Source organism: Festucalex cinctus, chromosome 14 (genome assembly GCF_051991245.1).
Source record: "Festucalex cinctus isolate MCC-2025b chromosome 14, RoL_Fcin_1.0, whole genome shotgun sequence".
In the NCBI taxonomy this organism is placed as follows: Eukaryota; Metazoa; Chordata; class Actinopteri; order Syngnathiformes; family Syngnathidae; genus Festucalex; species Festucalex cinctus.
The window spans coordinates 8,420,711-8,438,471 of NC_135424.1; the positions used below are offsets into that span (position 1 = coordinate 8,420,711).

General features: G+C 39.6%; 1 protein-coding gene across 1 annotated transcript; it reads left to right on the forward strand.

The window, feature by feature from the left end:
* The first annotated feature begins 252 nt into the window (after nt 1–252).
* On the forward strand, nt 253–16,782 carry bcl2l11 (BCL2 like 11). Its single transcript, XM_077496200.1, has 5 exons — nt 253–521; nt 1,938–2,383; nt 5,015–5,133; nt 13,115–13,271; nt 13,351–16,782. Exons 1-5 carry the CDS (start codon nt 514–516, stop codon nt 13,374–13,376), a joined length of 756 nt encoding a protein of 251 aa, XP_077352326.1. The 5' UTR covers nt 253–513; the 3' UTR covers nt 13,377–16,782.
* Nucleotides 16,783–17,761: the final 979 nt, after the last annotated feature.

Consider the following 17,761-nt stretch of genomic DNA (forward strand, 5'->3'; position numbering starts at 1 on the left):
CCAATAATTTTTTTTCTCAATAAACATACTAATACAATGAGTCGTTTACTTAATATTTTTGTTGAAAAAAATGGGAAAAAAAGAAAGAAAGAAAAAAGAAACTGAAAAAAGAACAAACCTCGGGCTGTCTTACAACATTTGGCCATCAGGGGGAGACAGAGAAGAGAGTCTGGGAGTCAGCCTGAGGCCCCGCCCACCAACCAGGTCTTCATAAAAGCCAGTGCACAGCCCCCAGAGCCCCGAAAAGCAGACGAGACCGCCGGCCAGTGCGGACCAAGCACAACACAGGAAGGAAACCTCACACAAAAGACACTCGGCTGGACTTTGTTTACCTCCTCATACACACTTCTCAACTCGGATTGTTCAGCATAACTTCGAGGATTTATTTGGACTTTCCCCCCCGGGAACTATTTCAGTCGGACTCTCTGGTGTTTTTTGTCGTTATTGTTATTAATTTAAACACGTTATTTTAAATCGTCTTCGCCGAGCCGATCGTCATGTGTCACCATTGACATGCACAGGTGAGTCCGAACCGTGTCCGAAGGGGGCTTATTTTCTCATATTTGTTGGCTTTTGGAACTTTTACAAAGTCACGATTGCCTCGGGGCTTACCGGCGCGAGTCAGCTGTCACGCTGCGTCGAGCGCGTCGAGACGAGACGAGACAGCACATTTACAAACACAATTGCTCAATAAAGACCTTTATATATTTCAAATTAATAATCATTAGTCGTATTTTTTAGTATACCCCAACCCCTAAAAAAAAAAAAAGTCCTGAATTTCTTATATATTTTTTTTATCTGCTAGTTGAAACTGCGTCCCTATAAATGGTGCGTTCAAGTTCTTCACGAAATTAAAAGCGCCTTATTTAAGCAAAACAACTCAAAATTTGATGTTTTTAACAGTGTTTCGTCTCCTCGAGTTCACGGGGTTCGTGGATCCCCCCCGCCCTCGTTTTTTCTTTTGTGGTGTGACGTCACAGATCGGCGCAGACTGGTTCACCTGCATGTTTTTTTTTCGGACTGGTGAGAACGATAATAAACTTAAAAAAAAAAAAAAAAAAAAAAGTGTCGAGGGAGCTAACAGGTTGACGCCGGTGTTCGGTAAACCGGCGAGGAGGAGATGGTGCCAGTTCGCGTATTTGCCTGCTGAGGGCGCGCACGCCTAACGCAGGCCGAGACGCGCAACGCTATAATAATAAAGTCATGTAGAAATTAGAATCAATACAAATATTAATAATGACCAGATTAATGTTAATGTCATGTTTCCACGTTGTTATTATTGCGCAAAGCGGGAGTTTAATCGGCGCAAAGTTGGCTGCATTATGCGCAAAGCCCTAAAATAACTCCAATGAAATCACAATAAAAATAAGAATTAACTGACGTTGAATAATGTGTCGGCACCCGGGAGAGTCATTGTGGCTGCGCGCCGAGGAAGTCGCTTCAGTCTGGACAAACAGGAAGAGATGCTTTTTTTTTCACGTCCCCACTAATATATCAATATGTCATTTACTTTCAGTTGTTTGGTTCACGCGTAAAAACGTGAAACGATTCACGAAAAGAGTCGACATGTTCCAACGTGACAATAAGACAATAACAAAATACAAGCTTTTTTTTCTTGATCATGTTGGCATGTGACGCAGTTTTAAAGTTTGCTTCCTTTTCACGCGCCAAAGTTCCACCGGGCAAAAAAAAAAAAAAAAAAAAAAAAAAATCACATTAAAACTTTGCACCGGTGCCGGTTCGGACGAGGTGGAGCTTCCGAGTTGGAATTCGGCAGCGCGACTGGTAAATGCGCGGTCCATTTCCATTCGGCGGTAAAAAAAAAAAAAATATATAATCCGATTCCAGGCGAAAAGACGCCGCCCCCTGGAGTGGGAAAAGAAAAAGCCGCCGTTGAATGGTGCAAGTTGACGGTGCCGTTGCGTTCACCCCCGCAGAGCTCATGGGACCGCAGTGACCACAGAAGCGAGCGAAGGACGTCCGCGGCAGGAGCCAAGCGAGAGCCGCAGCGAGCAGCAGCAGCAGGGCTCCGGCGTCTGCCGACTGGACACCCAGGGAGGCGGCGGACGAGCCGCCGCCGGAGAAGGAGGAGCACCCGCAGCGGGCGCGCCTTGCTCGCCGTCCCGCCGCCGGAGCAGCGTCTCCCCCCTCCTCTCCCCGGAGCGCCGCGGCGTATTCGAAACCAGAACCATCTTCCACTTCCCGTACCGGCGCTCGTCCAGCGGATACTTCTCCGGGGAGGGCGACTCTCTTCCAGGCTCGCCGCTTTCGCCGCGCGCCTCCGCCTCGACGCAGACGCCGAGCCCCGCCGCTCAGGTCCTGCAGCACGCCCTGGCGCGCGTCCCCGAGGTGGCGCGTTTCATGAGGAGCCGCGGGCGGAGCGGTGAGCACACATGCACACGCACACGCACGGGCACGAAACGCGAGTGTGGTCACGTGAGTAGACTTTGTGTGTAAACAATCTCTGGTGCGAGTGCAGCTGCAGCTTCGAAAGAATGACACATACTGAAGGTCACCAGTCTGCATTTGGCCGCTGGAAATAGCTCGTCGTGCATCACATAAAGGGATACCGGATTAACTCGTGCAGAAGCAGCTGGTGATATTTAACTACAATGTAGGTGTCAAACTAAAACATGAAACTACAACGTATGAGTCACAATAGATTCGACTCTCTCGGTTAAAGATGTCAAATCAACTCACTTTCCAACAAAGGACAGGGAAAGTAAGAAACAGACAAGCAGTAAAGGGAAAAATAAAACAAGAAGTAACATGACGCAACAGCCCAACAAAACAACATCAAGTAGTCCATGTGGTTTATTTGACACAATTTTAAATAAAGTTTTAGCTCACTATTGTTCAAATTCTTTTTCTGCTTTGTTGGACACTTGTTGCTAGACAGAGCTCATTCAAAGTCAAATAAAAAACAGTTTTGTTGTAAAATTTGACGTGTGTTTAAAATTCTGGCTAGTTGTAAAACGTGGATCGGTTGGGTTATTTTCCTGGCATGTTTGCACAATCACTTGTTGCTAGGCAAAATCTGAACTAATACCAAGTTTGGTTAACAATACCTAGGAAAAATGTCTATTATTGTGTCACTCTGTATGCTTCATAATTTTTAACCAATATGAGTTATCTGACATCTTTCATAACATAGGGCATGTATTTTTCCCAGAACAAAATTTCGTTGACGTATGATTCCCCGTCTGTAATCTAATACAAAAGGCGCTTTCACCATCTTATTATTAGCTTTCTTTCCACTAAGTGCATTTTATTTTTAACTCAAAAACATCATCACCTCCAGCCACGGGACACCAAAGCGCTCCTTTTTCGTTACGCAAGTGCTACTTTGATTTATCACCCACTTTTTGCCACCGCAATGCCTGTTTTGGTAACAAACGGGCCACGTCGTGGGACAAAACGGGCAGTAACGAGCAGCGCTAATCCCCTCGCAGTGTTTGTTCTGACACATAAACAACAATGAGCTCACGCTGCACAGAGTCCTATTTTGTCCTCAAATCTAATATTTTGGTGACCTCATTTGGCCTCGCAGGATGGGAAACATACGGGATAATGGGAAACATTGTGTTAGATTTCTGTCTGTCTGCCAGTAATTTGGTTAGGTAGAAGAATAGGAATAAACAATACTGTCACCTACAGGGTTTACTTAACTTCTTTTAGAAATGTACAACTATCAGGAGCTGATTTTTGTAGTTAGCATTTATGCCATCTTTATGACTACTGCAGCAGTGTATATATAATGTTAGCAAATTAGCTGCTAAACTAGCTCGACAAATGATTGTTACATAATTTATGACTATCCTGAGCTGTTTTTTTGTACATCTTTAACATTTAACAACATAATTTGTACACATACAGCTATGTATTAAACTAGCCACAATGCTAAAATACTCGCAAAATACTGCCACCTGTAGGACTGAAATGGAACAGTATCAACTCCAACTTGTGATTGTTTTTTTTAACTTATTTTTTTTTTTTGTCTTTTGTTACTAGCACAAGACATATCTCATAGTAGTAAACTAGCATTGAAGATAGCAGGGCGTAATATGTACCGCCACCTAGATGCCTGGAGGGGAACTACACTGGCCTCAACATACTGTATGATTGTTGGAAACATTTTGACAATCTTAAACTGTTTTTTTTTTTTTTTTTTTTTTTTTTTTTTTGTCATTTAACGTTTATTAACAGAATTAAAAAAAACTATATAGTAATCAGGTGTTAAGCTAGCTGCTAACTACTGCCACCTAAAGGTCTTATTTTGCAACAGTAACGTCCACAATTTACAGTCCAAAACTTGCTGCTATTCTCAAAATTGAGGAACTTACTACTACTCACCACAGTATTGTTTGGCCTTGACTGCGGTCTTCACTCTGCTGAGTTCTTATCTTTTCACGAAGCCAGAATTGTCGATACAATGTTTGTATCTATTAAAATTATGCAGGTTTAGAATCAAAATCTCAGCAATTCTGTTGTTTTCTTCCACTTTTATCAGTACAGGACAGATAGTAGGAGTCTAAACATGCTTCATTAAGACCTGTGGGCTTTAGCATGCTTTATATTTGTGTGTGGCAGTCAAAACAGTCGTGCTGGTCTTTTGTGAGGCGCAGACACGGGTCATTCAGCGCTTTTTCATTCAGCAGCATCCATCTGATAGTGCTAAACACACACACACATAGGCAGCAATTCTCAGGATGGGTCAGTGGGTTGTCTGTCACAAAGCTAATCTGTGACCGGGTTGGGATCTGTTCGGTACTTCCAAGGGCGACGACTTCCTTCCAGCGAGTCGGCAGTCCCCTGCTTGTTTTTGATTTACTGAGGCGACGCTTCACTCCAGTCGTGTAATTACTGGCCGGGGCCCGTCTGTCTTCCCCACTTTTGATGAATGGCAGAGTCAAGGCGGGGCTAATTGGCCAAGCTCTCACGATAATACTTGTATTTTGCGAGCGCTTTTTATGATCGCAATAGGGATTAAGTGTTTTGTTTTTTTTGCTTCCAGAGAGTTTTGCCAGGCTCTCTTTCGCCGGCTTTGGACACGCAGTGGGGGACATGCAGGCTGTGGAGGTCGGACAGGAGCTTCGACGCATCGGAGATGAGTACAATGACTACATAATGAGGGTTAGTCTGAATCTCCATAAGTCATCTGCCTTTATGAACAGTAAACCCCCAATTAATGCTGGTGAAATGTTCAAAAGTTTGCTTGCTTAATGCTAACATACAATGAGATGCGCTATAGATGGGCTAACAGAAACTAGCATAGATATTACTGCAATTCTAAAACAACATGTTTCACCAAACCATAACATTTTGTCAAAACTAAAGTTTGCTAGCTTAATGCTAACATACAATGGGACGCTCTATAGGTGGGCTAACAGAAATGTCCCACTAAACTAGAACATTTTGTCTAATTATAGTCTACTAGCTAAATTCTAACATACAATGGGATGCTCTATAGATGAGCAAACAGAAACTAGCATAGCTATTACTGTAATTATAAACCAAATGTCCCACCAAACCATAACATTCTGTCTAACTAAAATTTGCTAGCTTAATGCTAACATACAATAGGTCGCGCTATAGATGGGCTAAGAGATATTAGCACAGATGTTACTTTAATTATAAATGTCAACTGACCAACTAAGCCAATATTAAAACTTTTAAAAAAAAAAAAATGATAATTGTACCCCTTCCACATGCTTTAAACACATTAAAATTAGTTAAATACACTTTTGAAAGAATTCATACACTCTCTTGCTCTAACATAATTTTAAAGGAACAAAAATAATGACTCAATTTTCCAATCAAACCATTTGGTTTTCACACATTAAAGTCCACTATCTTAAATGCTAACATATAATCTGAAATGCTATAGAGGAGCTAATGAAAATTAGCAGATGCTACAATAATAAACTTTTAAACAACTGCTACTTTAATAGAAGTAGAGAAGCAACACATACAGACAGCATACAACATAACCACGATTAAAAAAAAAAATAGTAATGTAAAATTCTTTTAAAGTTACAATTATAACATTTTCATACCGTAGTTCATTTTACCATAAGGTTACACATCACATCGTCAAGGCTTGGCATGTTTTAAACTTGATCCAAGGCAGAACGAGTGTATTTTACGCATGGCTCCCGTTTTGGTTTGGCATTATTTCTGCACGTTGCATCATCGCCGCTTCTCTTCCTCGCGGCTTCAACTCTGTTTAATCTCATCAGAGTGTTCCAAAGCTCCGCTCGCGAGCCACCTCGCGTTGAGTCTTTCTGAGACGAAAGCCCGTCATTAACGCAGCTTAGTAACTCCCCCGTCTTTACTGTGAGTCAATTACTGCATTTGCCTGCGCCCGCCGGGCCTTCAGACGTGCACATAAAAGTGGATTTTAACGATTAAACGCAGCATTTAGATGCGTTCAGATTGTTGACGACTCTGCCCTCGCTCGGCCATGATTAAAAAGCCGCAAAAGGAAGCCGGTGGGAGACTGGAGAAGAGTGCGATAACGTGATAAGTAGCCGCCGTGACTCAACACTTATTCACATGACTGGGGAAGTTAGAAAGAGAAGAAGGTGTGTGTGCGTGTGTCTTAATAGCATGAGCCTCCCGTGAACTTGAGCACAGAATTATTCTGAAAGTTTGCACACGTGTTTTATTCGAACAATGGGCAGACTCAAGAAAAAAAGAGGAAGGCGGAGGCTGGTTCCCTGTTCGCGTGCCAGGTGTCACCTTATCACAAGACGCAATTAAGGGATAGTAATGCACTTGCATGTGGGTAAGGAGAGCCCCATTATATAACAAACAACGACATATAAGTGGAATTTAATATCAGGTAACATATTTAACATTTTTATTTTAACACCAATAGTTTGTCTTCTTTTTAAGAAACCAGCAATGTGAGCAACTGTAATTTTTAATATACTTATATCGTTATTGCTGAGGTTGGTTCCAACGTGCAGACACAAATACAATTTTAACTCTTTATCCACATCGAGAGGCGAGAAACAAAGATAGTTGCACAGAGGAACAGAGGTAATAATCCGACAAAAACACACTCTTCTCAGACAGGCTTATATAGACAGCAAATCAATCTGATTGGTTGTGGCTAGACATGTGGGTTACATGACTGACATGGAATTATCTGATTGGCTGTTGACCAGATAAAGAGATTAAAGATTCCTGACATCACATAGTTACATGCCGAAAAAGATTCCAGACATCACATAGCTTCTGACATCACATAGCGTCTTACCAGTTGAAACTAGATGCTGATTACATCAGTTCAAAACAGACACTTGACCTCACGGTCGTGACCCTTGCATGACCCTAGTCATGACAGTACTTGAACCTTGCATGACCCTAGTAATGACAATATCCCCCCCCCCCCCCCCCCCCCCCCAACACCTAAAGGACACCTCCTGGCGGACCCCCAGGTTTAGACGGGAAGCAGGGAATGCACTGGTTCTCGTCTTCTCCGGCAAAACTCAGTTCATCTAACTCAAGTCCTTCAAATTCATACCCTCCTGCGTCAATTCAGGTGTGCCCCATGGATCTGCCCTGGGGCCCCTCACCTTCATCATCTACTGTAAATCTTAAGTAGTTTTTCTTCTTTTTAGGAAACAAATGACATTAATAACACATTGAACCATCTCAATTATTATGATTGAAAAACATCAATGACACTTCATCCATCCATTTCATTTTTTATTTTTTTTTGGAGCTATCATATTATTCTAGCTGAACTCACTCACACAAAGCGGTGCTTGTGAGTTACGTCATAATATTCCCTAACTTGAGAATGGGACAGTACAGATTTGACACCTCATCCAAGATTCCCTTTGCCACCTGCATGACCACACTAATTATAGCTAATATGTGCACAGTGAAAATCAACACAAAACTTTCCATTCATGCATAAAATGCTGAGTGTCTCCTTGAACGCATCATCACATGAGTCGTCTGCACGTCTGCCCGAAGAGTGTGTTGGATTTTTTTTTGCATTGTGTGTTTGTTTTCAGACATCAGTAAATGCTGTCTGGTGTCCGTGTGTGTGTGTGTCAGGGACCGGTATCCGTGACAGTGTAGATACATTATTACTCAGCCTTGTGGTAAAAGGGCTCTCAGTGAGCAAAGGCACAAGGTCTAATTATCCTGCCAAAACACACACACACACTTCAGCAGAGTCTATTACAAACTGTGTCGTTTTTCAGTGGGAGTGCTTGCTGACAAAAATAACTCTGAGGAACATTGCGCACCCGTCGGGTGTCAACGGCTGTGCGTTGTTGGACTGTCAAAGACAAAAGGGTTTGTTTTTTGTGTACTCATTTTTTCCCCTTTTGAATGATTTGTATACATGGTGTAAATATTTTTATTTTAATATATTATCATATATATTTTTATTTCTTTATGTTCATATTTATTTCCATTATTTTGTATTTTGTATTTTTTTCAACCAGTATAATTCACTTTGAATCGAAATACTGCCATGCTAATTTTGCTAGCCTGTGAGCTAACTTCGCTCGCCTCACCCCTCAATTGTAACATTAAAACATTTCTAACAAAAAACTACCCATGGTAAAACACAAAAAAACCAGTACAATTCACATCAAATTGCCTATAAATCAAAGTAACTCCAACTTATATAGACATTCTGATGTGCTAATTTTGCTAGCCTGCTTGCTAACTAGGCTAGCCCCTCTGAATGTTCCGAACTGGTGTTTCCTTGCTGACGTCATATTGTAATTCCTTAACCACGAGCTAGTTAGAGGTGAGCTGGTGCACCATTCATTCTTGTAAAAAAAAAAAAATAAAAAAAAAAAATAAAAATAAAAAATAAAAATAAAAAATAAAAAAATAAAAAATGTTTTGAATGTGCTCCAAAGCAGAGAAACAGTAGCCGAGCAGAAGACAAACAGTGAAATAACATGACGTTAGCCTATTAGCATAATTGCCAACTTAACTTACTGTCACAATAACAATAGAAAAAATAGCAATGTTTTCTTGATGTTTGATTAAGATTCTCAGTCAACCCGGTCATGGTAATCCACAAAGGTTGTCTTGAGGCCACTGGACTCTTCTTGTTTGTAGAATTTGTTGTGTTTTCTCTTGTTTTCAAAAGGTTCAAATATGACTAAGGCAACTATGCTATTAGGCTAACGATAACAAAGCCTGAGCCAGTTTCTCTTTGCTGTGTGCGTGTGTGTGTGCGCCTTTTAAGTGTAACCCTGTTCACAAAGCTATTTTTGGGAGGCAGCATAGTAAGTTGCGGCTAGAAAACAAAATCATGAGCACATGAGCTCTTTTCTAACGGCTCATTGCAACGTTTCTAACAAACAGACACAGATCAATAACAACAGAAAGGAAAGTAGTAAAAAATAAAGCTGGAATCAATGTTTTTAGAGGTGAATGTACTGCTTACTATGACTAGGGAGGGAAAACTACACACCAGTTGGGCGACCAAGCTCACTCTTTATGTTTGCTTTATCGATTCCTGCAGTTATCTGTGGACACAATGGCGCAATAATTGATTGCATCCCTCCCCCAAGGCGCGACAAAACGCTCTGCAATTTGAAGCTCATGAACACGCTCTGTGCAATAAAAGCAACAGATGTTCGCAGTCAGCAATACTGCGGAATGACTGACAGACATGGCTCGATGTCATGATGACAGGTTGTGGTCTAACCTGTAGAGATCCAATAGAAAATTGGCTGGATCGCTAAACGGTTGTTTACGATACTGTAGAGGTTGATGGGCCATAAAAGTTGCGCAACAAAACAATCAAATTCCAATAATAAGATCATTCTGCAGCACTTTTGTTACTCCCGGATTTTTATAATGTCTTACTTTGGTGGTCCACCAAAGCAGACCAGTCAGAACACCTTTTATTTAAACAGATTTGTACATTTAGTGACTCAGTTAAATGTTGACATCTGAATCCTCACCTCTTATCGTCATCCTGACTGGTCTCTTGGGTGTCACATATTTGCAATCAGGTCACAGGGATGGTGTGCAGGAAAAGCTGGAAAAGCCTCTTGGTCTGGCCTGTATATGTGCAACTCAAGTCACATGAAGAATTACAAGACGATATGATTCATAACCGGGAAAACCAGTCTTTCCCCCTCACCTGTTTCCTGTCCTGGCATTAGCGCACTGTGTGGGCTTTGGCTTACTTATCCAACCCAGCTTTGGATCTCACTCCCCTCTCTGGCTCGATCTCGTGCCACTCCGGCTCTTGCTGGTGTTTGACAATCCATCCGGGCCGGGCTTTATCCGAAAGGCGTGAGGCCAAGACAGGACGTCCTCCTGCCAACGCAAATAAACTCCAATTTCCTACGCCAGTAAATAATACGTTTCAGACAGACTGCGAGGGGTTCATCTAAAAACATGTATTTAAGTGAGCGAAGAAGGCAGGACTTCAATATTGCGGCAAAAGCAAACTTGACTGGAACACAATACATGTGGCAGTCAGTTGCTCGATGTTGTATTATTTGCAATGACATCACCGTCCAATGGAAACAATGTGTGTCCAATATATTTCGTTATTAATACATTTGAGAATGTCATGAACTGCGAGACTCGCCTGTTTGGCCTGTATCTTTCTAAGTGTGCGTGACTCTTGTCTCACCTTTCTCGAGTCCTCCTGGTGGTTTTTGAGAGAGGATTTCCCTTCTGCCGCTGCAGGAGTGAGGAATGAATGGCCATGTGGATGTGGGCCAAATCGTGAGGTTGTTGACTGAAGGGATAAAGAGAAGAAAGAAAGTCAGGCCAAACCAAAACACCTGCTATGGTCAAAGCCAGTGCCAAGTGTGTTATGGAAGCTGAGTGGGAGATGTGTGGTTACGTTTACCAATGTGGCGTTTACAGGCGAAAGAATGTGGCTCGGTTTTCCACATTCTGTTGATGTTTTAATATTTAATGAAAGATTTAGTGGAATAGAAACACAATGTTGCATTGTGATATTGTTACAAACGAAGACATCATGGTTATGTGATGGAAAACATGGTCTGTCTCTAAATATTTTTTTACTATGACACTAAAAACTAAGAACATTTTGTTTTTCTTGTACTGTATATCATATTAAAAATATAAATGATTTGTTATCATTCAATGACAAATTGTGGTATCTTTTACAGATGAATATGAAACACAAAATTTATCCATGCATTATATTTTGGACAGGGATGATTTGCTGCCTTAAAAATATGTGTTTAAAAAACAAAAAAAACAACAACAAAAAAACTCGCAAATTCTGTAGATAATAAGTGAATAAAAAAGGCTATTTATTGCATAAATAGAAAACACAAAAACAAAGTATCAAAACTGACCAAATTGTAAGATATTTGCTTTTCTATTCATTGGACTGTGTTGAATTGCAAACTTACAAATGTCCAAAAACCTAAGAACAGTCCCCCACTTTTTTCTTTGTTTGTTGGAGATTGGAATTTGACGAGCGATGATTTGGAGCCGCACGAGAGTATATAATATGTAGGACATGACACCTGGAGTCTTAAAAAAAAAGAATGTTGACAACTATACTTACCTGCCTGTTTCCTGTCGATGTAAACATAGTGGAGCAGCTTGAGTTGCCGCTTCCATTGGACCCCATCATCAGTTTAGCAACATGCTAAATTGGCCATATTTACATGAGCCATTCCAGGTTTAACCGAACATAAAAAAAAAAAAAAAAAAACGACGTATTTTCTCAAACTACTATAGCCATCAAATCCAGTTTAGCTAGAAAGCTAAGATTAGCAAGTAACATATGCACAAAATCAACAATCGCGCGATATACTCACTTTCCACGCAGTTTACAAGGAAGCTCGGAAGCTAACATTAGTAAGTCGCTTCTTGCCAAAAGCAACAATTGCCAGCCAAAACAATAATAACTGTGTTGTAATCACCACAGTGCTCACTTTTTTTTTTAGCAGTATTTTTAACCAAACAAATGACCTAGATTGTGAACCAGCTAATGTAGCTAACAAACAACACTTGTTATCTAAGAACTTTAAAAAGCCAAGATTTGTATGATGCCAGCAAAAATAATAATGATGTTATCTCTACAATCTATAATTAACTCGTTTTTCTAGCAGCAATTCTAACCTAAAAATTTGAAAAGCTGCCTTGTCAACCAAGTAATTTAGCTAACAAGGAAGCTAAGAACTGTAGCTAAGATTATGATGGAGCACCTTGCCAAAATCATCAGTCACAGCTTGAAACAATTGCGCTGCAGTCACTATTATGTATGATGAACTAGTTTTCTAACAACAATTTTGATCTAAATAAAAATTGTGGGTAACGGGGGATTGCCTAGTTTGTCAACAACAAATGACGCTATCAACACCTGTTATCTAGGAGGCTAAGATTAGCATGTTGGCTGTGGGGCAAAATCTACACAAACAAGCAACAAGTCATCTCTTCTGTCATAAAACAAAGAAGTGTCTGTTGAAAAATGAGTAAAAATGAGTAATTTGATGGTACATAGCAACTATCTCTAAGGTGCCATGAGGCTAACATCCTTCAGGGAGTGACATCATGAGGCGCTATTTCAGTGTCTTCTAATTGGGTCTTTCGATATTTGTATCCTTTAGTTTTCTGTGTTTTTATTTATAGCAATGACTCTGGAATTTATCGTGTGAATGATTATAATGAGCATTCACATGTTATTTTTTTGGTCGTTCGAGTCCACTGACCCAAACCAACTTCAACATCCTTTCATCCATTTTCTTAACCGCTTGCTCCTCACAAGGGTCGCGGCAACTTCAACATATTCTCAAAATTCAGGATATTGGAGCTACTATGCATATTCCAAGATTCCCAGTTTTCCCAGAATTCCAACCATTCCACATTTAACAAAAGTTGCCATTCTTTAACATTCCAAATTCACACTGTTCAACTACTTCAAAAAGCTCAGCTCATTCAGGACATCTTACGAACAGTTCATATTCCCAGATTTTCCCGATTAAATTCCAAGTCTCACGCTACATTTCAACAACTCAGTTTTAATTCCAGCCCTTCAGTTTAGATTCAGCTTTTTCGCATCCACATGAAATTTGTACAAAAGTTGCATTCTCTATTATAATATTATCATCTTGTGTTTATCCAGGGAGCGGCACGCAGAGCGGCGGCAGCCCGTCAGAACCAGCTGCCGGTGCTGCACATCCACCAGGAACCCGCCTTCCTGATCTGCGCAGGCGTCCTGCTCCTCATGATCGTATGGTACTTAGGCGGAGACCCCAACGGCCAGCCGGACCACCCTCAGGGTTAGCTCACGGAGGGGGGAGGAAAAAAATAAATAAACCCAGCAGACGTAGCATCCGACAAGTCTTCTTCTTATTTCAGGAATTGGATACTTTAAGGAACTCTAAAAACGTCCGGATTTCCACTTTTTGCCCTCATCTCTGAGCCTTTGCCGTGAAACCAAAGAGTTGGGAATTTGCACTCCCAATCCAGAACGCAAACAATCCCACGGCCCCGCCCCCAGAAGATGACACCTGTGGAAATTCAAGCGTGCCTTGTACATTCTCCTGCTAATTCCTTTACGTTTACTTGTTTGAGATGTTGTTGTTGTTGTACAGAAAGGTAACTGAGTCAACTCTGCAGACCCGGGGTTGTTAAATGATGTGTGGGTCCATGAATTCCCAAGATGAAAGGGATCTTTAAAACTCCTTGTCACAGCTCAAAAGCCACGGTTTCGACTACGTTTCTCCATGATGTCCGTTTTTGTTTTTTTGTTTTTTTTTTAATACCCATGTTTAAATACACTGCACCTCCTCTTACTTTTCCAAATATGAAATTTTTCATCCAGATGATAATCTGTGTTCATGTGCCAACAAAATACACATTATCGATATTTTAACGAACTTCTAGGGCAGACTTATACAAATTTTTTACAACGTCATTCCCAAACTTAATTCCTGGGGGTGTCCTGAGTTCCCAAAATCTAAACCTTTAACATGCCAACTGAGTTGGCCCACTCTCTGGACACTCCTTTAAAAAAAAAAAAAAAAAGTAAATCTTACAATGTTGGAACAAACAGAGTTTTCTTAGAGTGTAAAAAACCTACAAATACAAATCATATCTCCTATGCAAAACGTGATCTCTAAGAGACGCCAGTGTTGATGTAACCACTAGACAAGAACCAAATTAATCGACCACTTTTTGTCCCATTATGATCCTAGACTGCATTCTAGGTCATCACTTTCCTTCTCCGTTCTCGGTTTCTGCCTGTGGACGTACAGTATCATCATCATCATCTGTCAGGCATCCGTCTCTATCCGTTTATTAGCGCAGTGATTCACAAGTCTGTGCTTGCCCGCTGATCTTTCCAACACTCCCCGAGCGAGACAGAGAGATTTCTGAGCAGCAAATGAATGGTTAGCTAACGCACTTGCTAGCACGCTAAAAATACGTGAATTGGTCATTGGATTGCGAGACCTTGTAAAAAAGGATGTTTATAGTTTAACCCCTTCCATCTGCTTTAATGACATTTGAACCTATTAAAACACACCTAGAACATCCTTTTCCCCCTTTTCCCCCAAGTTTCCCAGTTTAAGTTACTGAAAATGATAACTGAAATATCAGAAAAGAGAATTAAATGCCATAGCAAATAGTCTGCTGGCTTAATGCTAACATAATGCAAAATGCCATAGACGGGCTAAATGAAATTAGCATAGATGCTACAATAATTATACAGCTTCAAACAACTGCTACTTTACACACATGAGCAGCATCACATACGTACAACAATACTCAGGGGAACAATTTTTCAACTTAGTGCCGTCTGAAATACACCTGCCGCTTCCTGTTCTGTACATGCCAATTCAAGCTCAAGTTGTGATTGCAGAATATAAATCCAAACTTTGTTTTGTTACTCAAATCATTTAAAGTACTAACAGTGCTGATAATTAGCGATAATAATGCTTAGTCATGGTTTCCGAACGGTTGCTGCCCCTCCCACGCGGGTTTTTAAAACTCAACTGAGCGTGTTTGTGGAGAATGTTTGCACAGTTGTGTCAACACGCATTGCGTCACAGCTTGCTTGACTTTCACCACTGTCCCTGAACTTGGTGACGTTATTTCACGATGTTGTGACTTGGTCCGACGTCGGGTTAAGCAGGGCCGACTAGAAACGTTCGCTGGAAGGAAAGAGGACGAGATTATACATTTCATGTACATAAAAAAAAAAAAAAAAAAAATGAACTGAGCTTGTGAAAAACGTCTTTACGTTTACAATACTTTGTTTCCCGTTTTTCATATTCAAAGTCCAAATTTAAAGCAGCAATCCAAACCTTTATTAGGCAACTTACAAACAAAGAATTTACAAAATTCTTAATTATCAATTAAGCGATTGTTATGCCCTCCCTGAGCCACAACTCTGTCAACAGTTATTTTATTCCATGAGAAATGTTACTACGTATTTGAAATTTGTAGTGTGTAACCCATGAATGTTACTTGTGAACAATTAACAGAATTCACAATTCTCAATTAAGTGATTGTTATGCCCCTCCGTATGCCACAACTTTTCTGTCCAGATTTTGCTTTATTACGTAAGAAGATCGAGATTCTTACAAAAAGACATTTTTGAGCAACTCATTGAAGTTGAAGATAAAAACAATTCTTAATCATTTAAGCGATTGTTATGCCCACCCACCGCGCTACAGGTGTACTTCGTCAGTCTGTAGTCATGCGCTATATCGTGAGAAAAATATTTTTATTGGAACTGGTAAAAAAAAAATATATATATATATATATATATATATATATATATATATAAATATATATATATTTTTTTTTTTTTGTGAAGCTTTCCAATTAAATGAAAAACAATTGTTATAAGTTTTAATGATCGATTAACAGATTGGTATGCCCCATTCTGAGCCACACCTCCTCAGTCAGTAGTCATGCAGTATTTCAGAAGAAATGTTTGTACTTTTTATTGTAATTCGTACAAAAAGCCATTTTTTTGTGTGTGCAACACTTCCAAACAAATGACAGAATATTTTACGATCAATTGAGTGATTGTTATGCCTTTTCCTCAGGTACATCTCCAAGGTCCGTTGTCCTGAGCTATTCTATGGGAAAATGTTACTGTTGTACTTTTAATCCGAATTCGTATATAAAATACAGTTGTACTGAACAATTCCAAGTTACAAGCTAGCAATCCACAGAATTCCAATTACCGTAATGAATTGTTATGCCCCTTCCTGAACCACACATACCAAATCTAGTCATGCACTTAACAACATGTTAAATTGATTTTTTTGTTTGTTTGTTTTTTTATTTTAAAAAGTACACGTTTTTCCCATGCAACCCTCCAGGCTGACCAACAAACACCACACACACTTCACTCTTTCCGGAATGTGACGGCATGTGGTTCCCCGTGAAAACGTAAGACCTCACGTGCAACTAACTAACGAAGCTCAGGCCTACGGCAGGGAGCAAAAAGCACAGCGACAAATGAGCCGTCTTGTGTGTGACATTCAGGGTTTTGCGCAACTTGCAAACCAACACAGCTGGAGTCTTTTTGTATTTTGTGTTGCGTTCAGAGTGAATGATTGTATTGGGAGATTTGAGACGTCTGTTCAACGGGACTGCAAAGAAGGGGAACTAAGTGAGTGAGTGACTCTGAATGACCCAGTGCGACTGTAGCAGCAGCATGTGTCTTATTTTATTTCGTATGTTTATACTGTTATGAGACACTGAAGTTATTGCAACTGTTTTGTCAAATTGCCTTTTCTAAATAAAGTTTTTTTTTCATCTTTCTACATGAAACCTTCAGCGTGACTTATTGATATGATAAGCTCTTGTTGGTTAACACAGTAATTATTAATACTGACACAAGTAGGAGGCCACAAGTGTTTATCTTCAAACTGCAATATTAAGATGAAGTATTATGACTGCATTTGTTTTAATATTTATCTACTCTAATACAAAAATTAATATACAAATGTAGCAAAGCCTGAGAAAATGAGAACTTATTTCATGCAAAAATATTCACGAGGAAAAAAAATTACTATCAATTCTTTGTATCAATATTAAAAGCATGTTTTAAAATACCAAAAATCCACAGTATTAATACAATAAACAAAAATACAATTGTACTGTACAAGTTTTTTTTCAGGAAAACCTGAATAAAAAATATTTCTTTGCATTTCAGTGAGTCAAAACCTTTGAGAAATTTGCATTACAAGTCTATTTAACCCCCCTCCACAAAAAAATTGTTTCAGACACAGAGAGAGAGACACAGACAGACAGACAGAAAGTTATATTTCTCAATACAAAGGGACAAACTTTCATTTTTTTTTAAAGAAATCTTTTTCAAGAAAATATATATATTTTTTATTTTCAAGAATAAAGTTGCATTGTATCTCACAAGATTGAAATTAATTTTGACTAATGAATGTCAAAATTCATACATGAACCTATAAAAGAGCAGATTAGCAGACATTGATTAAGCATTTGTTCAAAACACTTACGGTTTATAGTAATAATTAGCATTAATAACAAGCCGTAAATAATCAGAGACAAAATTCTCTCCAAATTATACAAAATGTACCAAAAGAATTGCTTTGTGGAACTTCTTTTATTGCATTGTTTTGCAGCATTATTTACATTGTAAAATTGCAAATAATAGACAACATTGCACATCAACTGTCAATTCTAGACAAGATGGCTTAATGTCCAACAATTGGGTTCTTTTTAGGCATAGTCATTAAATTAATTCATAATTTAAATATGCAGTATTTCTAAT